At 62.6% G+C, this 27,834-nt stretch overlaps 1 protein-coding gene and 1 long non-coding RNA gene across 5 annotated transcripts; one reads left to right on the top strand and one right to left on the bottom strand.

The window, feature by feature from the left end:
• The first annotated feature begins 1,456 nt into the window (after positions 1 to 1,456).
• NYAP1 (neuronal tyrosine phosphorylated phosphoinositide-3-kinase adaptor 1) lies at positions 1,457 to 18,006 on the top strand. Of its 4 annotated transcripts, none has more exons than XM_030547041.1 (7): positions 1,457 to 1,524; positions 10,676 to 10,908; positions 12,070 to 12,359; positions 12,977 to 14,155; positions 14,602 to 14,808; positions 15,081 to 15,190; positions 17,078 to 18,006. In XM_030547041.1, exons 2-7 carry the CDS (start codon positions 10,727 to 10,729, stop codon positions 17,282 to 17,284), a joined length of 2,175 nt encoding a protein of 724 aa, XP_030402901.1. In that variant the 5' UTR covers positions 1,457 to 1,524; positions 10,676 to 10,726; the 3' UTR covers positions 17,285 to 18,006. The 4 variants fall into 4 exon arrangements, with proteins under 4 accessions (XP_030402901.1, XP_030402898.1, XP_030402900.1 ...); XM_030547038.1 differs by having other exon boundaries at positions 17,039 to 18,006; XM_030547040.1 differs by having other exon boundaries at positions 1,509 to 1,524; positions 10,679 to 10,908; positions 17,039 to 18,006.
• A 1,038-nt stretch (positions 18,007 to 19,044) lies between these two features.
• LOC115643189 lies at positions 19,045 to 26,859 on the bottom strand. Its single transcript, XR_003998295.1, has 4 exons — positions 26,702 to 26,859; positions 21,485 to 21,665; positions 20,803 to 20,838; positions 19,045 to 19,292 (listed from the first exon to the last, which is right to left on the bottom strand). It is a non-coding gene; the product is annotated as an uncharacterized LOC115643189 (long non-coding RNA).
• Positions 26,860 to 27,834: the final 975 nt, after the last annotated feature.

The following is a 27,834-nucleotide window of genomic DNA, read 5'->3' as shown; positions in this document are numbered from 1 at the left end:
CGAGGGTGAGGGGCACTGGCAGGGCAGGGGGGCTGCAGGTCGGGCGTGAGGGGCACCGGCAGGGCGGGGATGAGGGGCACTTGCAGGGCGGGGGGGGCTGCAGGGCGGGGGTGAGGGGCACCGGCAGGGCAGGGGGGCTGCAAGTGCGGGGCTGAGGGGTCCGGCGGGGGGGGCTGTAGGGGGGGCTGAGGGGCTCTGGAAGGGCGGGGGGGTCTGTATGGGGGGGCTGAGGGTCCAGCGGGGGGGGCTGTATGGGGAGGCTGAGGGCTCCGGCAGGGCGGGAGGGGGCTGTATGGGGAGGCTGAGGGGCTCCGGCAGGGCGGGGGGGCTGCATGGGGAGGCTGAGGGATCTGGCGGGGGGGCTGTAGGGGGGGGCTGAGGGCTCCGGCAGGGCGGGGGGGTCTGTATGGGGGGGCTGAGGGTCCGGCGGGGGGGGCTGTATGGGGAGGCTGAGGGCTCCGGCAGGGCAGGGGGGCTGTATGGGGGGGCTGAGGGTCCGGCGGGAGGGTCTGTATGGGGGGGCTGAGGGGCTCCGGCAGGGCGGGGGGGCTGCATGGGGAGGCTGAGGGATCCGGCGGGGGGGCTGCATGGGGGGGCTGAGGGGCTCCGGCAGGGCGGGGGGTCTGTATGGGGGGGCTGAGGGTCCGGCAGGAGGGTCTGTATGGGGGGGCTGAGGGTCCGGCGGGGGGGGCTGTATGGGGAGGCTGAGGGCTCCGGCAGGGCGGGGGGGCTGCATGGGGGGGCTGAGGGCTCCGGCAGGGCGGGAGGGTCTGTATGGGGGGGGCTGAGGGCTCCGGCAGGGCGGGGGGGGCTGCATGGGGGGGCTGAGGGGCTCCGGCAGGGCGGGGGGGGCTGTATGGGGAGGCTGAGGGTCCGGCGGGAGGGTCTGTATGGGGGGGCTGAGGGCTCCGGCAGGGCGGGGGGGGCTGTATGGGGGGGCTGAGGGATCCGGCGGGGGGGCTGTATGGGGGGGCTGAGGGGCTCCGGCAGGGCGGGGGGGCTGTATGGGGGGGCTGAGGGCTCCGGCAGGAGGGTCTGTATGGGGGGGCTGAGGGCTCCGGCAGGGCGGGGGGGGCTGTATGGGGGGGCTGAGGGATCCGGCAGGGCGGGGGGGTGTAGGGGGGGCTGAGGGGCTCCGGCAGGGCGGGGGGGCTGCATGGGGGGGGCTGAGGGGCTCCGGCAGGGCGGGGGGGTCTGTATGGGGGGGCTGAGGGCTCCGGCAGGAGGGTCTGTATGGGGGGGCTGAGGGCTCCGGCAGGGCGGGAGGGTCTGTATGGGGGGGGCTGAGGGCTCCGGCAGGGCGGGGGGGGGGCTGTATGGGGAGGCTGAGGGCTCCGGCAGGGCGGGGGGGCTGAGGTCTCCGGCAGGGCGGGGGGGCTGCATGGGGGGGCTGGGGGGCGCCGCTGTCTCTCCATCCCCGGCTGCTCGGCTGGGCTCGGCTCGGGGGAGGCGCCGCGTGTCTTGGACGCTGCGTCAGCGGCAGCGGGATGGGGCGAGCGGAGCCGGGGGAGCCGGGCCGGGCAGGTACCGGGGGGCGGGCGGGGCCGGGGGGAACCTGCGGCGGGGGTGAGGCGGGAGCGATTGGAAGGGGGGTCGGGGGCCTGGATGTGGGGTCCTGGGAGGGGAGGGTGGATGTGGGGGGTTGGGATGGATGGACGTGGGGGTCTGGGAGGGGAGGGGAGGGGAGGGACGGATGTGGGGGTCTGGGACGGGAGGGATGGATGGGGGGGTTGGGATGGATGGATGTGGGGTCCTGGGAGGGGAGGGGAGAGGAGAGTGGATGTGGGAGCTAGGAGGGGAAGGGAGGATGGATGTGGGGGGTTGGGATGGATGGATGTGGGGGGCTGGGAGGGGAGGGGAGGGGAGGGACGGATGTGGGGGTCTGGGACGGGAGGGATGGATGGGGGGGTTGGGATGGATGGATGTGGGGTCCTGGGAGGGGAGGGTGGATGTGGGGGGTTGGGATGGATGGATGTGGGGGGCTGGGAGGGGAGGGGAGGGTGGATGTGGGGGGTTGGGATGGATGGATGTGGGGTCTGGGAGGGGAGGGGAGGGGAGGGACGGATGTGGGGGTCTGGGACGGGAGGGATGGATGGGGGGGTTGGGATGGATGGATGTGGGGGGCTGGGAGGGGAGGGGAGGGTGGATGTGGGGGGTTGGGATGGATGGATGTGGGGTCTGGGAGGGGAGGGGAGGGGAGGGACGGATGTGGGGGTCTGGGAGGGGAGGGATGGATGGATGTGGGAGCTGGGAGGGGAGGGGAGGGTGGATGTGGGGGGTTGGGATGGATGGATGTGGGGTATGGGAGGGAAAGGGAGGGATGGATGTGGGGAGCTGGGAGGGGAGGGAAGGGTGAATGTGGGGGCTGGGAGGAATGGATGTGGGGGGTTGGGATGGATGGACGTGGGGGGCTGTGAGGGGAAGGATGGGTGCATGTTGGGAGGGCTGGGCTGGATGTGGAGGGATGGGAGGGGAGGGATGGGTGGATGTGGGGAGCTGGGAGGGGAAGGATGGATGTGGGGGGTTGAGAGGGCTGGGCTGGGAAGGGCGGTCTGGGGGGCTGGATGTGGGGGGTGGGGAAGGGGAGGGATGGGAGGAGAGGGATGGGTGGATGTGGGGAGCTGGGAGGAGAGGGATGGGTGGATATGGGGAGCTGGGAGGGGAAGGATGGATGTGGGGGTTTGAGAGGGCTGGGCTGGGAAGGGCGGTCTGTGGGGTTGGATGTGGGGGGCTGGGAAGGGGAGGGATGGAGGAATGTGGGGGGTTGGGAGGGCTGGGCTGGATGTGGAGGTATGGGAGGGGAGGGATGGGTGGATGTGGGGAGTTGGGAGGGGAAGGATGGATGTGGGGGTTTGAGAGGGCTGGGCTGGGAAGGGCGGTCTGTGGGGTTGGATGTGGGGGGCTGGGAAGGGGAGGGATGGAGGGATGTGGGGGGTTGGGAGGGCTGGGCTGGGAAGGGCGGTCTGGGGGGCTGGATGTGGGGGGTGGGAAGGGGAGGGCTGGGCTGGATGTGGGGGGCGGGGAAGGGGAGGGATGGGAGGGGAGGGATGGGTGGATGTGGGGAGCTGGGAGGGGAAGGATGGATGTGGGGGGTTGAGAGGGATGGGCTGGGAAGGGCGGTCTGGGGGGCTGGATGTGGGGGTCTGGGAAGGAGAGGGATGGAGGGATGCAGGGAGGGGTTCAGAGGGGAGGGGAGGGGAATGTTTGGGATGGATGCAGCCTGGGAGGGGTGGGGTGGTGGACGTGGGGGCTTGCAAAGGGGTAGATTGGAAGGGAGGGGAAGCTGGGGGGCTGGGGTTGCGCATTGGGCTCCAGCAAGGGGCTCCAGCCATGATCATGGGGATGGGGGCAGGGCTGTGGGGCACATGCTGGGGTAACTGAGGGACACGGGGTGATAGTTGGGGGCTGTGGGGCAGGTGATGGGGCACTGGGGCTCACTGAGGGACATGGGGTGATTGGGGGCACTGTGGGGCAGGTGATGGGGCACTGGGGGTCACTGAGGAACAGCGGTGATTGAGGGGGCTGTGGGGCAGTTGCTGGGGTGCTGGGGGTCACTGAGGGACACGGGATATTCGGGGGATTGTGGGGCAGGTGATGGGGCACTGGGGGCCACTGAGAAACAGGGGTGATTGGGGGATTGTGGGGCAGGTGATGGGGCACTGGGGGTCACTGAGGGACGTGGGGTGATTGGGGGGCTGTGGGGCAGTTGCTGGGGGTCACTGAGGGACATAGGGTGATTGGGGGCTGTGGGGCAGGTGCTGGGGCACTGGGGGTCACTGAGGGACACGGGGTGATTGTTGGGAGTTGTGGGGCAAGTGATGGGGCACTGGAGGGTCACTGAGGGACTTGGGGGGATTGTGGGGCACGTGATGGGGCACTGGGGGTTACTGAGGGACACGGGGTGATTGGGGGGTTGTGGGGCAGGTGATGGGGCACTGGGGGGTCACTGAGAGACTTGGGTGGATTGTGGGGCAGGTGATGGGGCACTGGGGGTTACTGAGGGACACGGGGTGATTGGGGGGCTGTGGGGCAGGTGATGGGGCACTGGGGGTCACTGAGGGACACGGGGTGATTGGGGGGTTGTGGGGCAGGTGATGGGGCACCAGGGGTCACTGAGGAACAGGGGTGATTGGGGGGGTTGTGCGGCAGGTGCTAGGGCACTGGGGGTCACTGAGGGACGTGTGGTGATTTGGGCGGTTGTGGGACAGGTGATGGGGCACTGGGGGGTCACTGAGGAACAGGGGTGATTGGGGCGGTTGTGGGGCAGGAGATGGGGCACTGGGGATAACTGAGGGACATGGGGTGATTGGGGGGATTGTGAGGCAGGTGATGGGGCACTGGGGGTCACTGAGAGACACAGGGTGATTGAGGGGTTGTGGGGCAGGTGATGAGGCACCATGGGTCACTGAGGAACAGGGGTAATTGGGGGTTTGTGGGGCAGGGGATGGGGCACTGGGGGTCTCTGAGGGACACGGGGTGATTGGTGGGTTGTGGGGCAGGTGATGGGGCACCGGGCGTCACTGAGGAACGGGGTGATTGGGGGGGCTATGGGGCAGGTGCTGGGGTACTGGGGGTCACTGAGGGATACGGGGTGATTGGGGGGTTTGTGGGGCAGGTGATGGGGCACTGGGGGTCACTGAAGGATACGGGGTGATTGGGGGGTTGTGGGGCAGGTGATGGGGCACCGGGGGTCATTGAGGAACAGGGGTGATTGAGGGGGTTGTGGGGCAGGTGCTGGGGCACTGGGGGTCAGTGAGGGACATGGGGTGATTGGAGGGTTGTGGGGCAGATGATGGGGCACCGGGCGTCACTGAGGAACGGGGTGATTGGGGGGGCTGTGGGGCAGGTGATGGGGCACTGGGGGTCACTGAGGGATACGGGATGATTGGAGGGTTGTGGGGCAGGTGATGGGGCACCGGGGGTCACTGAGGAACAGGGGTGATTGAGGGGGTTATGGGGCAGGTGCTGCGGCACTAGGGGTCACTGAGGGACACGGGGTGATTGGGGGTCTGTGGGGCAGGTGATGGGGCACCGGGCGTCACTGAGGAATGGGGTGATTGGGGGGGCTGTGGGGCAGGTGATGGGGCACTGGGGGTCACTGAGGGATACGGGGTGATTGGAGGGTTGTGGGGCAGGTGATGGGGCACTGGGGGTCACTGAGGAACAGGGGTGATTGGGGGGGCTGTGGGGCAGGTGATGGGGCACTGAGGGTCACTGAGGGATATGGGGTGATTGGAGGGTTTTGGGGCAGGTGATGGGGCACCGGTGGTCACTGAGGAACAGGGGTGATTGGGAGGGCTATGGGGCAGGTGATGGGGCACTGGGGATCACTGAGGGATATGGGGTGATTGGGGGGTTGTGGGGCAGGTGCTGGGGCACTGGGGGTCACTGAGGAACAGGGGTGATTGGGGGGGCTGTGGGGCACGTGCTGGGGCACTGGGGGTCACTGAGGGACATGGGGTGATGGGGGGTTGTGGGGCAGGTGATGGGGCACCAGGGGTCACTGAGGAACAGGGGTGATTGGGGTGGCTGTGGGGCAGGTGATGGGGCACTGGGGGTGACTGAGGAATAGGGGTGATTGGGGGGGCTGTGGGGCACGTGCTGGGGCACTGTGGGTCACTGAGGGACACGGGGTGATTGGGGGGTTGTGGGGCAGGTGATGGGGCACCGGGTGTCACTGAGGAACAGGGGTGATTGGGGTGGCTGTGGGGCAGGTGATGGGGTACTGGGGGTCACTGAGGAATAGGGGTGATTGGGGGGGTTGTGGGGCACGTGCTGGGGCACTGGGGGTCACTGAGGGACACGGGGTGATTGGGGGGGCTGTGGGGCACGTGCTGGGGCACTGGGGGTCACTGAGGAACAGGGGTGGTTGGGAGGGCTATGGGGCAGGTGATGGGGCACTGGAGATCACTGAGGGATATGGGGTGATTGGGGGGTTGTGGGGCAGGTGCTGGGGCACTGGGGGTCACTGAGGAACAGGGGTGATTGGGGGGGCTGTGGGGCACGTGCTGGGGCACTGGGGGTCACTGAGGGACATGGGGTGATGGGGGGTTGTGGGGCAGGTGATGGGGCACCAGGGGTCACTGAGGAACAGGGGTGATTGGGGTGGCTGTGGGGCAGGTGATGGGGCACTGGGGGTGACTGAGGAATAGGGGTGATTGGGGGGGCTGTGGGGCACGTGCTGGGGCACTGTGGGTCACTGAGGGACACGGGGTGATTTGGGGGTTGTGGGGCAGGTGATGGGGCACCGGGTGTCACTGAGGAACAGGGGTGATTGGGGTGGCTGTGGGGCAGGTGATGGGGCACTGGGGGTCACTGAGGAATAGGGGTGATTGGGGGGGTTGTGGGGCACGTGCTGGGGCACTGGGGGTCACTGAGGGACACGGGGTGATTGGGGGGGCTGTGGGGCACGTGCTGGGGCACTGGGGGTCACTGAGGAACAGGGGTGATTGGGGGGGCTGTGGGGCAGGTGCTGGGGCACTGGGGGTCACTGAGGAATAGGGGTGATTGGAGGGGTTGTGGGGCACGTGCTGGGGCACTGGGGGTCACTGAGGAACAGGGGTGATTGGGGGGGTTGTGGGGCACGTGCTGGGACACTGGGGGTCACTGAGGGACACAGGGTGATTGGGGGGGCTGTGGGGCAGGTGCTGGGCCCCCAGGCCCCTATGATCCCCCATCTCTCCGCCAGGCCCATAGAGGACCCCTGGATGTCCCGGGGCAGCGCCCGGCGCCGAGCATGGACCGGAGACCCCCCTGAGCTCAGCCCGGAGCAGCGCTGGGGGACCCCCATCGGCACTGGCCAGACATGCCCCCCGCCCCACACTCCTTTCCCCCCGGATAACTTGCCCCTGGGCCGTGCAGGAGCCACGCCCACCCCAGGTGCCATGGGGGGCAACTGTGGGTCTCCCCCCTCCACTCCCTGTCATGTTCTGCCAACCCCCCCAACCCCTCCGCCCTCCACATCACCCCAAATCCACCCCACCTGCCAAGGGGCCTCAGGAGTCCTGACGGGTCAGATGGGGGTTCTGGCCTGCGGGTGTAGGGGAGGGTAGAACCCAGGAGTCCGGGGGGTTCTGCCCTGCGGGATATGGGGGGGGGGATAGAACCCAGGAGAACGGGGGGTTCTGGCCTGCGGGTGTAGGGGGAAGATAGAACCCAGGAGTCCGGGGGGTTCTGGCCTGCAGGTGTAGGGGGAAGATGAAACCCAGGAGTCCGGGGGGTTCTGGCCTGCGGGTATAGGGGGAAGATAGAACCCAGGAGTCCGGGGGGTTCTGGCCTGCGGGTATAGGAGGAAGATAGAACCCAGGAGTCCGGAGGGTTCTGGCCTGCGGGGTATAGGGGGAAGATAGAACCCAGGAGTCCGGAGGGTTCTGGCCTGCAGGTGTAGGGGGAAGATAGAACCCAGGTGTCCGGGGGGTTCTGGCCTGTGGGTATAGGGGGGGGATAGAACCCAGGAGTCCGGAGGGTTCTGGCCTGCGGGTGTAGGGGGAAGATAGAACCCAGGAGTCCGGGGGGTTCTGGCCTGCGGGTGTAGGGGGAAGATAGAACCCAGGATTCCAGGAGGTTCTGGCCTGTGGGAGGGGGGCAGAACCCAGGGGTCCGAGGGGTTCTGGCCTGCAGGTGTAGGGGGAAGATAGAACCCAGGTGTCCGGGGGGTTCTGGCCTGTGGGTATAGGGGGGGGATAGAACCCAGGAGTCCGGAGGGTTCTGGCCTGCGGGGTATAGGGGGAAGATAGAACCCAGGAGTCCAGGGCGTTCTGGCCTGCGGGGTATAGGGAGGGGATAGAACCCAGGAGTCCGGGGCGTTCTGGCCTGCGGGTATAGGGGGAAGATAGAACCCAGGAGTCCAGGGGGTTCTGGCCTGCGGGTATAGGGGGAAGATAGAACCCAGGAGTCCAGGGCGTTCTGGCCTGCGGGGTATAGGGGGGGGGGATAGAACCCAGGAGTCCAGGGCGTTCTGGCCTGCGGGGTATAGGGGGAAGATAGAACCCAGGAGTCCAGGGCGTTCTGGCCTGCGGGGTATAGGGGGAAGATAGAACCCAGGAGTCCAGGGGGTTCTGGCCTGCGGGTATAGGGGGAAGATAGAACCCAGGAGTCCAGGGCGTTCTGGCCTGCGGGGTATAGGGGGGGGGGATAGAACCCAGGAGTCCAGGGCGTTCTGGCCTGCGGGGTATAGGGGGAAGATAGAACCCAGGAGTCCGGAGGGTTCTGGCCTGCGGGTGTAGGGGGAAGATAGAACCCAGGAGTCCGGGGCGTTCTGGCCTGCGGGTATAGGGGGAAGATAGAACCCAGGAGTCCGGAGGGTTCTGGCCTGCGGGGTATACGGGGAAGATAGAACCCAGGAGTCCGGAGGGTTCTGGCCTGCGGGGTATAGGGGGAAGATAGAACCCAGGAGTCCAGGGCGTTCTGGCCTGCGGGTTTGGGTTGGGATAGAACCCAGGAGTCCGGGGGGTTCTGGCCTGCGGGTATAGGAGGAAGATAGAACCCAGGAGTCCGGGGGGTTCTGGCCTGCGGGTATAGGAGGAAGATAGAACCCAGGAGTCCGGGGGGTTCTGGCCTGCGGGTTTGGGTTGGGATAGAACCCAGGAGTCCGGGGGGTTCTGGCCTGCGGGTATGGGGGAAGATAGAACCCAGGAGTCCAGGGGGTTCTGGCCTGTGGGTATAGGGGGAAGATAGAACCCAGGAGTCCAGGGGGTTCTGGCCTGCGGGGTATAGGGGGAAGATAGAACCCAGGAGTCCAGGGCGTTCTGGCCTGCGGGGTATAGGGGGAAGATAGAACCCAGGAGTCCGGGGGGTTCTGGCCTGCGGGGTATAGGGGGAAGATAGAACCCAGGAGTCCAGGGGGTTCTGGCCTGTGGGTATAGGGGGAAGATAGAACCCAGGAGTCCGGGGGGTTCTGGCCTGCGGGTGTAGGGGGAAGATAGAACCCAGGAGTCCGGGGGGTTCTGGCCTGCGGGTTTGGGCTGGGATAGAACCCAGGAGTCCAGGGGGTTCTGGCCTGTGGGTATAGGGGGAAGATAGAACCCAGGAGTCTGGGGGGTTCTGGCCTGCGGGGTATAGCGGGGGGATAGAACCCAGGAGTCCAGGGGGTTCTGGCCTGCGGGTGTAGGGGGAAGATAGAACCCAGGATTCCAGGAGGTTCTGGCCTGCGGGTGGGGGGGGGGGGGCAGAACCCAGGAGTCCGGGGTGTTCTGCCCTGCGGGGTATAGGGAGGGGATAGAACCCAGGTGTCCGGGGGGTTCTGGCCTGCGGGTATAGGGGGAAGATAGAACCCAGAAGTCCAGGGGGTTCAGGCCTGTGGTTGTAGGGGGAAGATAGAACCCAGGAGTCTGGGGGGTTCAGGCCTGTGGGTGTAGGGGGAAGATAGAACCCAGGAGTCCAGGGGGTTCTGGCCTGCGGGGTATAGGGGGAAGATAGAACCCAGGAGTCCAGGGGGTTCTGGCCTGTGGGTATAGGGGGAAGATAGAACCCAGGAGTCCGGGGGGTTCTGGCCTGCGGGGTATAGGGGGAAGATAGAACCCAGGAGTCCAGGGGGTTCTGGCCTGCGGGGTATAGGGGGAAGATAGAACCCAGGAGTCCAGGGGGTTCTGGCCTGTGGGTATAGGGGGAAGATAGAACCCAGGAGTCCGGGGGGTTCTGGCCTGCGGGGTATAGGGGGAAGATAGAACCCAGGAGTCCAGGGGGTTCTGGCTTGTGGGTGTAGGGGGAAGATAGAACCCAGGAGTCCGGGGGGTTCTGGCCTGCGGGTATAGGGGGAAGATAGAACCCAGGAGTCCGGGGGGTTCTGGCCTGCGGGTTTGGGTTGGGATAGAACCCAGGAGTCCGAGGGGTTCTGGCCTGTGGGTGTAGGGGGAAGATAGAACCCAGGAGTCCGGGGGGTTCTGGCCTGCGGGTTTGGGGTGGGATAGAACCCAGGAGTGCGGGGGGTTGCAGCCTGTGGGTTTGGGGTGGGATAGAACCCAGGAGTCCGGGGGGTTCTGGACTGCGGGTATAGGGGGAAGATAGAACCCAGGAGTCCGGGGGGTTCTGGCCTGTGGGTTTGGGGTGGGATAGAACCCAGGAGTCCGGGGGGTTCTGGACTGCGGGTTTGGGCTGGGATAGAACCCAGGAGTCCGGGGTGTTCTGGTCTGCGGGTTTGGGGTGGGATAGAACCCAGGAGTCCGGGGGGTTCTGGCCTGCGGGTGTAGGGGGAAGATAGAACCCAGGAGTCCGGGGGGTTCTGGCCTGCGGGTTTGGGCTGGGATAGAACCCAGGAGTCCGGGGGGTTCTGGCCTGCGGGTATAGGGGGAAGATAGAACCCAGGAGTCCGGGGGGTTCTGGCCTGCGGGGTATAGGGGGGGATAGAACCCAGGAGTCCGGGGGGTTCTGGCCTGCGGGTATAGGGGGAAGATAGAACCCAGGAGTCCGGGGGGTTCTGGCCTGCGCATTTGGGGTGGGATAGAACCCAGGAGTGCGGGGGGTTGCAGCCTGTGGGTTTGGGGTGGGATAGAACCCAGGAGTCCGGGGGGTTCTGACCTGCGGGTTTGGGCTGGGATAGAACCCAGGAGTCCCCGGGGATCAGAGGGGTGGGTCTGGCTTTTCTGTGTTTGGGTGGGGAGAGAACCCAGGCATCCTGCCCCCCTCCCACCTCCCATCCCCTTTCCTGCCCCTCTAACACTCTGTCTCTGCCCCCCAGCAGCGCCCCTGGTGGGCTCCCCCGTGCCCGCTGGCCCTGGGCCCTGGGAAGATGAGCACTAGCCCCCAGGAGGCCCTGATCTCGGCCTTCCTGCAGTTCATCGAGGAGCGGGGCAGCCGGGCCTACGGGGCGCTGAGCCAGACCCGCCAGCCGCTGCGCCGCGAGATGAACCTGCTCTACCGCAGGAGCAAGCTGGAGAGCCAGCAGCACAGGGACGAGGAGCCCAAAAAGGGGTACGCGGGGCTCAGGACTCCTGGGTTCTCTGGGCGAGGGGAGTGGGGGCTGGGAGCCAGGACTCCTGGGTTCCCTCCCCGGCTCTGGGAGGGGAGTGGGGCTGGTTATCCAAGGACCCCTCACCAGATGCTGTGTTGCAGCCACCGCTGGGGCTGGGCGGCCAGTTACCAGGGACCCCTCACCCGGCGCTGAGATGCACCCACCTCTGGGGTGGGGCGGCCGGTTACCCAGGGACCCCTCGCCTGGTGCCGAGATGGGCCCACCTCTGGGGCGGGGCGGCCGGTTACCCAGGGACCCTTCGCCCGGTGCTGAGATGCAGCCACCGCTGGGCGGGGCGGCTGGTTACCAGGGACCCCTCGCCCGGCGCTGAGATGCGCCCACCTCTGGGGCAGGGCGGCCGGTTACCCAGGGACCCCTCGTCCGGCGCTGAGATGCGCCCACCTCTGGGGCGGGGCGGCCGGTTACCCAGGGACCCCTCGCCCGGCGCTGAGATGCAGCCACCGCTTGGCGGGGCGGCTGGTTACCAGGGACCCCTCGCCCGAGGCGCTGGGGTCGGATGGAGACCGCTCGCTGTCACAATGAGGTTCCAGTGCGCGGCAGAACACGGCCCGCAGCGGCTTAATGTCCTGCAGTAACGTGGCCCAGATTCAGCCGCAGCAGCGAGGCCTTTCGGATACAGGGCAGAACAGCCATTGCAACAGCGCCGGACAGATGCAATGCATGCTGGGAGTTGCCCAAGAACACAGCGCGGGTGCAGCACCAGAGTCCATAGACACTGAGGTGGATTCGCCACGGGGCCCATGCCCGGGGCCCCCGGAACGACGGGGGTTCCCTTGCCGACAAGCCCCCGTGCCCCATCCCCAGCCGCAGGGCAAACCCCTGCACCCCGACCCCATTTCCCCGGCAGGAGTGCTGGGGGGGCAGGCGGCGGGATTGCTGGTGGAAGGGGTAGGGAGGCCCCCCCCAAAACTGTCATCTGCCTCTGCACAGATACCCATAGTTGCAATGGCTGTTTACTGCCCGGCCGTACCACACCGTTGTAACTACTGGTATAGATGGCACCTGCCCTGCTCTACCCGCCTTGCTGTGACTCCTAGCAGCCCCGGCGAGAACCCAGGCGTCCTGCGCCCCCTCACCTCCTGCTCTTTGTCCCCCCACAGCTCCGCCAAGGACCCAGGAGCGGGGAAGATCCGGGACGTGGCCTCCTTCCGCCGCCACTTCCGGATGGGCTTCATGACCATGCCGGCCTGGCAGGAACACGCGCCCCACCCCTGCGCCAGCGGCATGGCGCCCCGCTCCCTCTCCTGCCACTCGGTGGGCAGCGTGGAGAACGGCGAGGGGGCCGCCGGCGCCAGGAAGCCCCCGGCCAAGCCCAAGCGCCACCCCAGCACCAAGCTCAGCATGGCAGGCGAGGGGCAGGCAGCAGAGCCGGCAGGCAGCAGGAGAACCGGTGAGGCCTTTGGACTGGTGCAGCTGTGGGGGGGAATGTGGCATTCTCCTGTGTGCCATTAGGGGGCACTGTGCTGCAGGGAGCGGGGCGAGGGGCTCAGTACAGGGCCGCCCTCCCCTGCCAGGGCAGAGCCAGCCCCAATGCCCTGGGGTCTGGGCCGAACCTCAGCTCCAGCGATTGGCCACCTTCCTTCAACCCGATCCCGCCCCGCCGCCTCGGTCAAACCCGGCATTCCTTTCCAGTCCTAAACAGGGGAGCCGCTGTGCCTCTCCCCAGAGCTGGGCGCATCTCACTGAGGGCAAGGGGGGGTCTCTGGGTAACCAGCAGCCCCGCCCCAGAGGTGGGCGCATCTCAGCACTAGGTGAGGGGTCCCTGTGTAACCAACCACCCCGCCCCAGAGGTGGGCGCATCTCAGCACTAGGTGAGGGGTCCCTGCGTAACCAACCACCCCACCCCAGAAGTGGCCGCATCTCAGCGCCAGGAGAGGGGTCTCTGGGTGACCAGCCGCCCCGCCCCAGAGGTGGGCACATCTCAGCGCCGGGCGAGGGGTCTCTGGGTAACCAGCCACCCCACCCCAGAGGTGGCTGCATCTGAGCGCTAGTTTCTCCCTCTCCCAGGCCCCCAGAAGTCATGCTCTGAGAGCCGGGAGCTGGGGCGCAAGGTGCCCCCCCAGAAGCCTAAGCGGAGCCCCAACACCCAGCTGTCTGTTTCCTTCGACGAGACCTACTCCAGTCGCCCCCTGGTGACCCCCACGGGCGGGGGGGCGCCACCGCAGTTTGGCCGGGCCTTCTCCCACGGTCATGCCAAGGGCTCGGACCCCGAGGATGAGGAGCCTGTCTATATTGAGATGGTGGGGGACGTTTTCCAGGGCGCTGGGGGCCCCCAGCCACCCCCGGCGGGGGAGGAGGACTCTGACGAGAGTGAGGCGATCTACGAGGAGATGAAATACCCACTGCCCGAGGAGGCCAATGGCGTGCCCGCCTCCCTCCGCCCGCGCCAGGCGAAGGCGGACAAGGGCAAGACCTCCCCCTGCGACATCCCCCCGCCTTTCCCCAATCTGCTCCAGCACCGCCCGCCCTTGCTGGCCTTCCCCCAGGGCCCGGGGCACAAAGGGTACAAAGCGGGCACCCAGGAAGCCTCCAAGCTCCCCGTGCCCTGCCACGCCAAGGAAGCGCCGGCCGCGCCCCATCCGCCGGGACACTCAGCCCTGGCACCCTCCGGCCGTGCCCGCAGCCACTCCACCCCGCTGCCCCCGCAGCCGGCCGGGCAGCAGAAGGCGGAGAAGGAGCTGCCCAGTTCCCACAGCCTGATCTGCCCCCCGGCCAAGCCGCTGCCCTCCATGCTGCCCGTGCCGCAGACGGCCAAGGACAAGCCGGCAGTGTCCTACACCATGGTGTACTCGGCCGTCAAAGTCACCACCCACTCGGGGCTGCCGGCCGAGCAGAAGACGGAGAAGGAGATCTCGGTGCTCCACGGCATGCTGTGTGCCCGGCCGGCCACCGAGCCCGTGGGCAAGCCAGCCCCACGCTCCGCGCCGCCCCTGGGCATGCTGTGGACTTACCCGGCCCCCTGCGGGGGGATGAAACGCCCACCGGCCTACGAGAGCGTCAAGGGGGCCGGGGCCAAGGCCGCGGCGGTGCCGCCCGTGGTGAAGTTCCAGCTGCAGGACCGCGGGGCCTTCGCCAGCATCGCCTGCTCCCACGTGGTGGCTGGCGCCGACGAGGAGACACTGAGCATGGGGTGGGCACTGCAGCGGAAGGGTCTCTACGCCAACTGGAAAGGCAAGGAGCCGGAGAGTGAGTATTGGGAATGGGGCTGGGGGCTGTACCCTCTGGGGGTGCCAGCTCCCACCCGGCCCCAGGGCAGGCACTAGCTGGCTCAGGGGGGCAGGGGAATGGGGCAGGGGCCTGTCCCCTCTAGGGGGCGCCGGCTCCCACTGGCCCCAGGGCGGGGACTGGCTGGCTCAGGGGGGCGGAGAATGGGGCAGGAGCCTATCCCCTCTAGGGGGCACCAGCTCCCACCTGGCCCCAGGGCGGGGACTGGCTGGCTCAGGGGGGTGGGGAATGGGGCAGGGGCCTGTCCCCTCTAGGGGGCACCAGCTCCCATCCGGCCCCAGGGCGGGGACTGGCTGGCTCAGGGGGGTGGGGAATGGGGCAGGGGCCTGTCCCCAATGCGGGCACTGAGGGCTCGGGATGGAGGATTCGAACACATTCCCCTCTGACCGTGTCCTTTGCCCTGGCAGAGCCCACCGAGGGCACCCGGGTCTGGAACGGCAGCGGTGAGGCACAGCTAAAGCCGGAGAGGGAGGAGAAAGCCCTGGCGGGGCCCTCGCTGTCGGGGATACCTGTCCGGGCCCCGGGCCCCGAGGGAATGGTGCCCAAGATGCCGGGCTGCCGAACGGGGCTGCCTGTGCCATGCCAGACCTTCCCTGCCTGCCACCGCAATGGAGGTACCCTCGGCCACTGTGGAGGAAGCGGGACGGGGGGCTGCCACGGGGCGGGGGATTTGGCACAGACTGGGGGAGGTGAGCTCCATGGGGATGGGAGCAGGAGCCAGCACTCGCCTCTGGCTCAGAGCTGATCCCAGTGGGGTTACGCTGGGTTGCAGGGTGGTGGGGGGCGGGGCGGGGGAATCAGTGGGGGGTACTCTGCCATAGGGGGCAGGGCAGGGGGTGCCGGGTTGTGGGGTGACCCATCTCACAGCCGGCTTCCCACTCTCCAGACCTCACCGGGGGTTACCGCCTGGGCCGGTCAGCTTCCACCTCCGGGGTGCGACACACCGTGATTCACACGCAGAGGCCATGCAGCCACCCCAAAGACACAGCCAGTCTGGTAAGGTGTCCAGCACCCAGGGAGACAGGCTGGGGGCAAGGGGGCCAGGCCTGGGCTAGCAGGGGCTGTGGGTCGGGAGTGAGGGGCACCGGCAGGGCTAGTGGGGGGGCAGGGCTGGGCTAGCAGGGGCTGCAGGTCAGGAGTGAGGGGCACCAGCAGGGCTGGGTGGGGGGGCAGGGCTGGGCTAGCAGAGACTGCGGGTTGGGAGTGAGGGGCACTGGCAGGGCTGGGAGGGGCTGGGCTGGCAGGGGCTGCGGGTCGGGAGTGAGGGGCACTGGCAGAGCTGGAGGAACCCAGGGTTAGGCTAGTTGGGGCTATGGGTTAGGTATGGGGGTCAGGGAGCCCCGGGCTGGGAGAGCAGGAGCTGCGGGTCCCTGGGGGAGCCAGGGGGAACCCCAGCTGGGCTAGCAGGGGCTGTGGGTCCCTGGGGGAGCCGCAGGGAGCCCCGGGCTAGGAGAGCAGGGGCTGTGGGTCCCTGAGGGAGCCAGGGGGAACCCCAGCTGGGCTAGCAGGGGCTGTGGGTCCCTGGGGGAGCTGCAGGGAACCCCGGGCTAGGAGAGCAGGGGCTGTGGGTCCCTGGGGGGAGCCGCAGGGAGCCCCGGGCTGGGAGAGCAGGGGCTGTGGGTCCCTGAGGGAGCCAGGGGGAACCCCAGCTGGGCTAGCAGGGGCTGTGGGTCCCTGGGGGAGCCGCGGGGAGCCCCGGGCTAGGAGAGCAGGAGCTGCGGGTCCCTGGGGGAGTCACAAGGATCCCTGGGCTAGGAGAGCAGGGGCTGTGGGTCCCTGAGGGAGCCAGGGGGAACCCCAGCTGGGCTAGCAGGGGCTGTGGGTCCCTGGGGGAGCCGCGGGGAGCCCCGGGCTAGGAGAGCAGGAGCTGCGGGTCCCTGGGGGAGTCACAAGGATCCCTGGGCTAGGAGAGCAGGGGCTGTGGGTCCCTGAGGGAGCCAGGGGGAACCCCAGCTGGGCTAGCAGGGGCTGTGGGTCCCTGGGGGAGCCGCAGGGAGCCCCGGGCTAGGAGAGCAGGAGCTGCGGGTCCCTGGGGGAGTCACAAGGATCCCTGGGCTAGGAGAGCAGGGGCTGTGGGTCCCTGAGGGAGCCAGGGGGAACCCCAGCTGGGCTAGCAGGGGCTGTGGGTCCCTGGGGGAGCCGCGGGGAGCCCCGGGCTAGGAGAGCAGGAGCTGCGGGTCCCTGGGGGAGCCGCAGGGAGCCCCGGGCTAGGAGAGCAGGGGCTGTGGGTCCCTGAGGGAGCCAGGGGGAACCCCAGCTGGGCTAGCAGGGGCTGTGGGTCCCTGGGGGAGCCGCGGGGAGCCCCGGGCTAGGAGAGCAGGGGCTGTGGGTCCCTGAGGGAGTCAGGGGGTACCCCAGCTGGGCTAGCAGGGGCTGTGGGTCCCTGGGGGAGCCGCAGGGAGCCCCGGGCTAGGAGAGCAGGGGCTGTGGGTCCCTGAGGGAGCCAGGGGGAACCCCAGCTGGGCTAGCAGGGGCTGTGGGTCCCTGGGGGAGCTGCGGGGAGCCCCGGGCTAGGAGAGCAGGAGCTGCGGGTCCCTGGGGGAGTCACAAGGATCCCTGGGCTAGGAGAGCAGGGGCTGTGGGTCCCTGGGGGGAGCCGCAGGGAGCCCCGGGCTGGGAGAGCAGGGGCTGTGGGTCCCTGAGGGAGCCAGGGGGAACCCCAGCTGGGCTAGCAGGGGCTGTGGATCCCTGGGGGAGCCGCAGGGAGCCCCGGGCTAGGAGAGCAGGAGCTGCGGGTCCCTGGGGGAGTCACAAGGATCCCTGGGCTGGGCCGCTGTGTGTGGGGGCGAGCAGGGGCTCAGGGCGCGCTCTGTGGCCCATCTCACTCTCCCCTCCGGCGGGCAGGGCCTGCTGCCCCTGCCCGGGGTGGCGCCGGGCGCCCAGGAGCGGGACGGGAAGCTGCTGGAGGTGATCGAGCGCAAGCGCTGTCTCTGCAAGGAGATCAAAGCCCGCCACCGGCCCGAGCGCAGCCTCTGCAAGCAGGAGAGCATGCCCATCCTCCCCAGCTGGCGCCGCACCACGGACAGCCGCAAGGCGGGCACACCGCCCTGCCGGCGCCAGCACACGGTCCTGTGGGACACGGCCATATGACGCCGGGGGCACGGCCGCACGCCCACCGCGCTGCCTTGGGCCAGCCAGGGACAGGAGCCCCCCGCGGCCAGGGACGGGCGGAGGGGGTGAATTGCTGGCCGTTGACCCCTCCGCTCTCCTGGCGGGGGCCCATCCCACTGCGCCCCTGGCTAGAAGGAGCCAGTTGGCCGGGCCAGGGATGCTGGACTGCGAGCGAGGCCTGGATCGGAGGTGAAGCGGGGGGAGGACACCCAGAGGTGATGAACCAGTGCCCCCTTTCTGCTGCCCCTGGACCGGATCTGGGGTGGGGGTACAACCAGGTGTTACCGGTGCCAGGCGCACCCACACCGCTGCCTTGCCATCATCATAAGGGGAAGAGGGTCAAGATGGGGGGGGGGGAAATCAAAGCTCTCCAGGGGAGGTTACAGAACAAAACTGACCCCCCTCCGGCTGCCCCACAGACTCCCCAGCGCCTCCTCTCTGGCCCCACAATGTCCTTCACAGCCGCCATGTCCCGTTAGCATTTTTAGACAGACGGCTGGACCGACTTGGGACGCTGGCACGCTCTCCGGACCCCAACCGCCAGGATGCCTGGGTTCTCCCGCCCCCTTGACATATTTAATTCACTCGCCAGGGGATGGAAGGCTGTCTCAAGTGTAATGAGATGATGAAACTGCTTTGCAAAATATTTATGCTGGGGCGGGGCTCGGGAGGGGGTAATTTATATAGAGAAATAAAGCATAAAGCAGGGTTTCCCGTTCCAGCCGGCCTGCTTCCTTTCTGCCCCGATCGATTTCAAAGGCAAACGATTCGCCCTGGGGGGGAGGTTCCGGTTTTAATTCGGGGTTGGCCGGTTTAGAATGGGGCTGGTCCCCTCTTCCGGACGCGATTCCAAAGGAGAAGGTGGAAAGCAGAGGGTTGTTTTAAATGCAGCTGGATTCACTGCTCTGTAGCGGACAGCTGGGTAGTGGTTACACGGGGGGGTTGGGAGCCAGAACTCCTGGGTTCTCTCCCCGGCTCTGGGAGGGCAGTGGGGGCTGATGGGTTAGAGCAGGGGGGCTGGCGGCCAGGACTGCTGGGTTCTCTCCCCGGCTCTGGGAGGGGAGTGGGGGCTGGTGGGTTAGAGAAGGGGGGCTGGGAGCCAGGACTCCTGGGTTCTCACCCAGCTCTGGGAGAGGAGTGGGGGCTGGTGGGTCAGAGCAGAGGGGCTGGGAGCCAGGACTCCTGGGTTCTCACCCGGCTCTGGGAGGACAGTGGGGTCTGGTGGGTCACAGCAGGGGGCAGGGAGCCAGGACTCCTGTGTTCTATGCCCAGCTTTGTCTCTGGTGCAGTGTGTGACCTCAGGCAAGCCACTTTCACCGCTCTCTGCCTTCGCTTCCCCCGGACAGGCCTCAGCCATGCCGCTCTGGCTGCAAGGCCCGCATGGCCAGATGTCCCGCTCTCTGCCTGTTTGGCACACGGGGCAGTGCTCTTCGCTACCCCCAGTATCCGACAGGCGCACGTGGCTTCGCTTTGACACACGCGGACAGCAGGACATGGAGGCTGGCTCCACTGATCCTGCCAGCTCGCAAGGCGCTTCACACTCTGGCCGTGTTTTCACGAGGAGGTGGTGTTCTGAACGCATGGGTGGCTCTGAACACAGAACATGTGCTAGCAAGCAGCCGGGCCTGGGGCGGAGCCTTGGGATTGGAGTGTGAGCTGCTACCACACATGAAATGCACAAACAGCCACCTCTCCACACACCAGAGCACTCACCTTGTTTCCTAGCATAGCAGGTAGGCACCAAAAAAATCTATCCCTGGGGCTCTGCTTCGGAGAGAATCTGTAGCCCCGGTTCCACGCCCCTTCCCGGACGACCTGCGCAGCGGTTGCCCGAGGGGCTGGTTTTTCCATCCAAAAATGCTGTTTGATGCAAATGGCAACTTCCCGCAAGCAGGCGTCTGGTTGGGCAACATTTCTTTTCAGTGCAACCTTTGGAGTTTTCACGTCAAATTGTTTGATTTCAGCTTAGATTATATATGATCATCATCTGTCAAAATAAACTCCAAATCAATGTTTCTACTTTAGCTAGAGAGATTTTTAAAAATGTAGATATTAGTAACCAGACCAATATGATTCTTATATAGTATAAAGAATAATATAATCTCACATTTTTTAAAAATTCTTCAGCTAAAATAAGAACACTGTTTCAATTTTGACTTTTTGTGTTTACATATAACAATCCAATCATTAGAAACTTGTTTCAATCAAATTTTTAGCTCATATACAGTATAATTATATATAATAGTATTTATGATACTAGAAATTAAAATATTTAAACAAATTTTTTTTTTAATTTTAGATTATAATAGATATTATAAATAAGGATTTGATATTTATTGGTAAATGTTGATCAACATGGATTTCACCGCCCACAAACAAACCAAGGACAAAATATTTCCATCAAAGATAGTCAACATTTACAGATAGACAAAGGGAGAAAAATGCAACTTGAGAACTTATTTGAGTTGAAGGGTATTTACTTGGTATATTTTCACGTGATGTTGACAACTTACGTTTTAACAACCATAAAGCTTTAACTTTTTGAATCTCAGTCTCTACTGTCATTAATTATTGTCCGACCCTCCGTAATTTCTCTCAACTGCGAAAATTTAGAGCAATGGCCCACGTCCTGGCCGGCGGTGGAGCATCCGCCGAAATGCCGCTGAATTTCGGCGGCATTTCGGCGGCGATGCCTCTCGATCATGCCGCTTGCCACTGACAAGCAATGTCAAGAGGCGTCACCGCTGAAATGCCGCAGAAATTCGGCAGCATTTCGGCGGATGCTCCACCGCCGCCACGGTCCTTCGAAAAGGTTGGGGACCACTGATTTAGAGCACTAAAAATTGAAAAAAAAAATCCATAATTTTGTGCAATTGTGAACATTTAAACCAGTAATGTATAAAAATGCCTAAAAAAAACAGATATCTGTCAAAATTATTAACAAATGGAATTCTCCTAAGCCTACATACAATTTATGAGTGAATCTTAAGCAAACATGGTTTCAATCTGACTTTTTTCAATTTTAGATTGAACTATCAATTTCAGTTCTAAAATACTATTATTTATGATACATTCTGGCTTTTTTCAATTTTAGACTGATTACAAATACACGGGACCCTCGCTAGAATGCGGGATTTGGGATCCATGCATGCTACCGCCTTAACGCAGGGAGTGCATTAAAATGAACTGCAATTAAAGTAATTATATTTGGGATCCATGGCCGCGACCGCGTTATATGCAAATTTGCGCTATATTGACATGCGTTCTAGCGAGGGTCCACTGTGTATCATAAATACCAGCATCATAATGATCTTATAAATGATCTAACTCTGAAACAGTCAGGTTGAAATGAAATGTCTTCATCTTTGATGATCTACATTGTAATTATAGAGATATTTTATTCTTTTGTGGCGTAAATGGTGATATGAAAAAAATCTAAAGTCAAAATTGAAACAAACATTTAGCATAACGACATGATTTCCCTAAGCTTCACTTACCGGGGAAGTTAGGAAGTCTTTGGTTTTCATTCTGATCTGGAAGGAAAAGCGATTTCAAAATGACCAAATTTTCCACAGAATGAAAATTCTGCTTCCCACAGGTGCCTCGGGGCCTTGGGTCTGTCCTAGGGTGACCAGACAGCAAATGTGGAAAATGGGGACAGGAGGTGGGGGGGTACCAGGAGCCTATATAAGAAAAAGACCCCAAAATCGGGACTGTCCCTATAAAATCGGGACATCCAGTCGCCCTAGTCTGCCCTCACTCCTCTCCTATCCCAAAGAAGAAGGCGAGGATTCGTGGTACCATAATCCCCCCACCCCACACACAAGTGTTAATGGAGGGATTCCTTATCTCGCCACATGCAGGCAGCTACACATACAAGGCCAACGCACATTGTTACACTAGCTCGAATTGGAGGTTATTTTGGCAGCTTGGCGGAGAGGCGGCTTCTTAGTTTCTTTCTGCATTTCTGGAGTGGGGGGGGGGTTTCATACTCTGGACTCGGTTCTATCCCTAGCTCTGGGAGGGAAGTGATAACTAGGTGCTCGGAGTTGGGATTCCTGGGTTTTGTGCCCAGCTCTGGGGTTGGGGGGGAGGAGTATGGTCTGGTGGAGACGGGGACTCAGGATTCCTTGGTTCTATCCCAGTTCTACCTCTGCAACCCCCAGCAAGTCGCTTCACCTCTTGGTGCCTTGGTTTCCCCTCTCGCCGCACCGCAGCAATGGCGAGGCCGGACATGTGTCGCTATGGTGCTCTGGGATGCAGAGACAAGTGAAGGATTGTTCCTCAGATCACCCTTTTTTCCAGCCAGGCGCTTTGCCACTGTGCTGGGGCGTGGGGTCTGCTGAGGGAGCTCCCGGGGCTGTAGAACAAAGGACGATGACAATGGATTTAAAGTAGGGTCACTGCAAAAACAAACACACAAAGGTGTTGCCGAAACAACCAAGTTCCCGAGCGTTGAATTGCCTCTGTATTTAGGATTCTTTAGTTTTGGGGGAAGGGGGATTTCTTTTGTCAAGTGATTCTGTGCACTATTAAAAGAGAAAGCTGCAAACTAGCCTCTCTGTCCGGGGACTGGCGTTTCTTTCATTCAAGGCAGGGAGGCTGATGGGCTGGGCCAGGGCGGAACCCTGAGCCAGTCCTGAGCCCAACGGGGATCTGGGCTTCCAGTTAAAAAAGAAATTGCTAGCTCTTGCTTCAGCCAACCGCGTGTGGGGCTACCCCACTGACTAAGTGATGCTGCCTGAATGTGCAGAGAGCCTGAGCCCATCTGTAGGAGAGGAGGGAGCTGCCCCAGTGTGATTGATGCACCTCTGCAAGGTGGGCAGAAATCCTCTGTGTCCCACAGGAGAACATGAAACGTGGCGTGTAAGTGTCTTAAAGCATCTTTCTCCTTCTACCGGCCCAGAGAGACCCCAGCCATCTCAATGGCCCGTTGACTCTGAAGTCTAACAACGGTCCTTTCACTGTTTCGACAGGACCCTCGCGCTGAAACTGACAGATTGGGCTGGCACCATTAGCTAGCTCAACGCTGATCCAAGCAGGCAAATTAGAGGAACTAACATATTCGAAAGGCTTACACAATCTCCTGGGAGAGATGCTGGATGGGGGGGAACAGTTTGTCACCCTGAATGTCGGGGCTTTCTCTGATCTAATCCAACCAGAGTTATTGGGCTCTAGATCTTCCACACTGGGCAGGAGGGGACTGAGGAGCTGTTGGGTTCAAACAGGGCATTAAGAAGGAGGAGCACAGGTGGGAGAGGACCCTGCCCCCTGGAGCTCCGGCCAGGCTGCTTGGCACAGCACTGAGTCACTTTAACTTGTGACTATCTCGTTGTTGGCTCCTGTTGACTAGAGTTACCAGATAGCAACTGTAAAAAAACAGGATGGGGTGGGGGTGGGGGGGAGTAATAGGCGCCTATATAAAAAAGAATCCCCCAAAATGGGACTGTCTCTTTCAAAACGGGACATCTGGTCACCCTACTATTGACAGGTTTTCCCCACTGGCACCTGGAAGCCAGGGAGAGGTAGACTCCTGCTAGACCCCGTGGGAGGGATGGAGGGAGGGGGAGAGAGAGAGAGAGAGTGTGTGTTCCTTTCTCCGGGGGGAGAGCAATCCTAGCCCCTGGGATGGGGCTGAGTCTCCCACTCCCGGACCTGAGCTGACTGGGTGAGTACAGGGCCCCAGCACACACCAATCCAAGCCCCCGACAGCTCCAAGGATTCCTAGAGCCAGCCGGGCCCATGAGATCATCCAGTCTTGAGCTCAATCCCACGTGCTGGGGTAAAGCGTGCGCTGCAGGCTCCAGTCTGGAGCTGAAACCTGACTAGACTCCCAGGGTAGGATTTGAAGGCGTTTAGCAACCCAGGCAGGCAATGCTTTGCCCCCGTTTCACCCAGGACCCTAAACACGAGCCCCATCCCTCTCTAATAACCCGCTCATTTCCATATGTGCCTACTCAGCACAAGATCTGTCCCTAGGGTGACCAGACAGCAAATGTGAAAAATTGGGATAGAGGTTGGGGGGGTAAGAGGAGCCTATATAAGAAAAAGACCCAAAAATCGGGCCTGTCCCTATACAATCCGGACATCTGGTCACCCTATATATCCCCAGCCAGATCCCTGCTGAACGGAGGGCTGAGTTTGACGGTAATCAGCGCTGAAAGCGGGAGAGAGAAAAGAAGCCCCCCAGCGGCAGCCTGGCTTGTGCTGCGCTCTGGCAAAGGGGCGGCAGGTTGAGGGCAAGCGTCTGAATACTTCGGCCCTCCACAATTCCTTCTCTCCCCACCGGAAACACAACCGTGCTCATTTCGGGACCCAGTGTCTTTCTGAGGGCACCAAGCGGACCAAATTCAGACCAGAAAAGAGGCACACGTTTTGAACAGGGTGAGGAACAACCCACAGGAACAACTTCCCAGGGGCTGCGGAGGGTTTCCCGGTTTCAGTGGCTGCCGTGTTAGTCTGTATCAGCAAAAAAACCGAGGAGTCCTTGTGGCACCTTAGAGACTACCAAATTTATTTGGGCATAAGCCTTCGTGGGCTAGAACCCACTTCATCAGATGTATGAAGTAAAAGATACAGGAGCAGGTATAAATACATGAAAGGATGGGGGCTGCTTTCCCAAGTGTGAGGTTAGTCTAACGCGATAAATCAATGAACAGCAGGATACCAAGGGAGGAGAAATAACTTCTGAAGTGGTAAGAAAGGGGCCCATTACAGACAGTTGACAAGAAGGTGAGAGTAACCGTAGGGAGAAATTAGTATTGGGGAAATCAAGTGTAGGTTTTGTAATGTTTTCCTGTCACTGGCGATTTTAAAATCCAGATGGGAGGTTTGTTCCTAAGCTTGGCTCTCACTCAACCGGGGGATTCAGTCCGAGCAGTTTCCTGGCCAAGACTGTCTGAGAACTTCACCCACTTAACCCTGGATGCAGCTCAGTCACTCATGCCGGACTGAAGCATTTTCCAGAAAAGCTCCAGTCTGGATGGGAAGCCCGCTGCCCCCCTGGGAGAGTTTGGTCCAATGGTTAATCACCAACACTGTTAAAAACTGGTGCCTCATCTCTCACTGGAACATGTCTGGTTTAACTCTCAGCCACTGGGTCTTGTTCTGTCCTTCTCCACTAGACTGAACGGCTCGTTAGCACCTGGTATTTTCTCTCCATGAAGATACTTAGACACCACAAGTATCGGGGGGTAGCCCTGTTAGTCTGAATCCACAAAAACAACAAGGAGTCCGGTGATTTATTTGGCCATAAGCTTTCGTGGGTAAAAAACCCCACTTCTTCAGATGCATGGAGTGAAAGTTACAGGGCCAATTCGATCACGGTGGATGTGGTCCACTCCCCGTGCTAGATGCGGAGGTGTGAATTTTAGGAGGGGCAAAGCTGCGTTTGTAATAAGCCAGCCACTCCCAGTCCCTGTTCAAGCCCAAATTAATGGTGTTAAATTTGCAAATGAATTTTAGTTCTGCTGTTTCTCTTTGAAGTCTGTTTCTGAAGTTTTTTTGTTCAAGAATAGTTACTTCTAAATCTATGACCGAATGTCCAGGGAGGCTGAAGTGTTCACCTACTGGCTTTTGTATGTTACCGTTCCTGATGGCCGATTTGTGTCCATTTACATAGGGACTGTCCGGTCTGGCCAATGCACACGGCAGAGGGGCATTGCTGGCACGATGGCATATATCACATTAGTAGATGTGCAGGTGAATGAGCCCCTGACGGTGTGGCTGATGTGGTTGGGTCCTCTGATGGTGCCACTAGAGTAGATATGGGGACAGAGCAGGCAACGAGGTTTGCTACAGGGATTGGTTCCTGGGGTGGGGTAAGGTGTAGTTGCTAGACACCACAGTCACTTCTCATTCTTTTTGATCGAGCCCCTTGGGTCGAAGGCATTTGCTCCTGATCCTGAATAACTTTTTGGTGGCTCGTTTCTACCCCACACTCTGAGTTTTTAACATCCATTTAAAACAGGGCCACCAGAACCAGGTGCAGTATTCTAGTATCCATCTCTCCAGTTCCGGGGAACGTTCGGCCTGTCCAGTTATATAGGTTCGGTCTTCCCTGCAGAAGAAGGTGCGCTTTTAACAGCGCAATCGCTGTGTGTGGCTCTTGTCACCACAGTTATGGCAGGACAGTCCACCTCGGCCCAAGCAGCTGGGTAACGTTAACAGCACTGCCACACATGAGAGAGGGCTGCAGGCGTGCACGGGAGCGGAGCCCAGGGCAGCCCTCATGCTATGACACAAGTGCCGTTTGGGGGGAAGTCACGCTTTCACGGGGATGTCCCCTCCAACACACCAACAGCCCAGCATGTTTCAGTCACATGCCTTCCCTCGCTCCCCGGAACGCCTCATTTTCACAAGAACACTTGCCTGGAGAGAGGTGGACTAGCTCCTTCCTACGCAGCAGCCTCGCGGTGAATTTCAATCAGACGCGTGGGGGTGGGGAGATAGAGACACATGTAAATGGACAAGGACAGTGCATCTGAGGACCCACAGTCGCTGGCTCAGGCCCAACTCAGTCTCCCTGCATCCCCCCCTTTGGCTGACACCTTCCACTGCTCTGGGAACTGAGGTACTCGCGTAGGCTAATCTGCACACTGGGCCCAAGGCTATAAATGGGAGCATTACTTAATAATTGCTTTTTGTTGTTGTTGTTCTTCTCTGGACTCCAGAAGTGTCCACTGCTTCTGCCCAGAGCAGGACGCAATATCCCAGATGGGCCTGGAGCCCAGATGACAGCAAGCAAGTGAAACAAGGGGCGGGCCCACTTTTTGCAAGAATCCCCTTCAAACGGCGCATTAGCAGGATTCGTGTGTTTCCACCATGCCTACTCCACCCCCTTGCAAATTGGGGGCTACGAGATCTAACGCGGCAAACTTGTGAAGCAATCAGTCCGCCTTGGTGTCTTTCCGCCTCCAAAGGAAACTGCAGGGGTGATTGTGGTTTTCCCAACTAATCTCTTACACTTCTAAAGCAGGTTGGGATTGAACAACAAACCCAGAGACGCTTTATAAATAAGGACCCCTTGCCCAGTGCTGAGATGCAGCAACAACTGGGTAGGGGGTGGCTGGTTATACAGGGATACTTCGCCTGGCACTGAGATGCACCTGCCTCTGGGGCAGGGCAACTGGTTATATGGAGATCCCTTCGTTCATGCTGAGATGCAACCGTCTCTGGGGTGGGGAGGCGGTTTATACAGGGATCCGTCGCCTAGCGCTGAGGTGCAGCGGCCTCTGGGGTGAGGTAAAACAGCTGTTTATAGATGGACAGTGCTGACATGCAGCCACCTCTGGCGGGAGGCAGAAGTCTGGCTCTGCGTTATAAACCTACAACCCTACACAGCAGTTGATTGGGGGCAGAAAGCGAAGAAGGATCCAGGAGCTCCAGGCAACTTACGTCTCCGTATCGCTCCGAGCACGACGGGGGACCCAGCCAGGCACCCCAAGCAGCTATGAGGGGATGAATCCCGCCTGGCTTTCTTCCCAGCCCTGTCACAAATGCATCCGGCACTGGGTCTGGCTCTCTGGGAGGGAGATTGGGGCCCTGGTGGGGGGACCCTGGGGAGGAGGGGCTGGGGGTCCCGGTGGGGGGAGACTGGAGCCCTGGTGGGAGGACCCTGGGTCCCTGGGGAAGAGGGGCTGGGGGTCCCTGGGTCTCTGAGGGGGGAGACTGGGGCCCCAGTGGGGTGACCCTGGGTCTGTGGGGAACAGGGGCTGGGGGCACCATTGGGGGGCCATGGATCTCTAGGGGGTAGGGTTTGCATGCCCCAATGGGGTAGCTCTGCGGGGCAGGGCTGGGAGCTGTTGGGTCTCTAATGGGGGGAGGGGTTGGGGGCCCCCATGGTCTCTGGGGGGAGCAGATAGGGGCCCAAGAGGGGCTAAGGGACCCTGGGTCTCGGGGGTAAGGGCTGGGGCTCCCTTTCAGGGGACCTTGGTGAGGGTCCCTGGATCTCTAGGGGGTAGGGGCTGAGGGTCCCAGTGGGGGGCCCCTGGATCTCTAGGGGGTAGGGGCTGAGGGTCCCAGTGGGGGGCCCCTGGGTCTCAGGGGGGAGGGGCTGGGGGCCCAATGGGGGGCCCCTGGGTCTCAGGGGGGAGGGGCTGAGGGTCCCAGTGGGGGGCCCCTGGGTCTCAGGGGGGAGGGGCTGAGGGTCCCAGTGGGGGGGGACTGGGTCTGGGGGGGGCAGGGAACCCCAGTGTGGTGGGGGCCTGGGGGGTCTCTGGGGCGGGGCTGGGGGGCTGTTTTGGCGGGAACGGCGGTTGGAACGGCCGCGCGGGCGTTTGGTGAGGCCCCGCCCACGCCGTTGGGGTCGCGCGCCTCGCCGCTAGGAGGCGGGGGGGCGCTGCTTGGCGCCTCCGGAGAAGTTGGCGCATGCGCTCTAAAAAAAAAAAGCGAGGGAACGGGCAGCCCTCCTCTGGGGCATGCGCCGCAGAGGAGCGCGCGGGACGTGGCGCACGCGCCGTAGAACAGCGAGCTGGCGGCACGCGCCGCCCCACCCGTCCAACGCACGCGCAGTCGAACGGGGCGGTAGC

Source organism: Gopherus evgoodei, unplaced genomic scaffold, assembly GCF_007399415.2.
Source record: "Gopherus evgoodei ecotype Sinaloan lineage unplaced genomic scaffold, rGopEvg1_v1.p scaffold_51_arrow_ctg1, whole genome shotgun sequence".
Classification (NCBI taxonomy): Eukaryota; Metazoa; Chordata; order Testudines; family Testudinidae; genus Gopherus; species Gopherus evgoodei.
Note: the sequence above shows the minus strand (reverse complement) of the source record. Positions and strands in the feature narration are given on the sequence as shown.

Coding starts and splice junctions, on each gene's coding strand:
- NYAP1 (XM_030547038.1), top strand. CDS start 10,727: ATGAGCACTAGCCCCCAGGAGGCCCTGATCTCGGCCTTCCTGCAGTTC. Junction 10,909..12,069: donor GACGAGGAGCCCAAAAAGGG/GTACGCGGGGCT, acceptor GTCCCCCCACAG/CTCCGCCAAGGACCCAGGAG. Junction 14,809..15,080: donor TGCCTGCCACCGCAATGGAG/GTACCCTCGGCC, acceptor CCCACTCTCCAG/ACCTCACCGGGGGTTACCGC.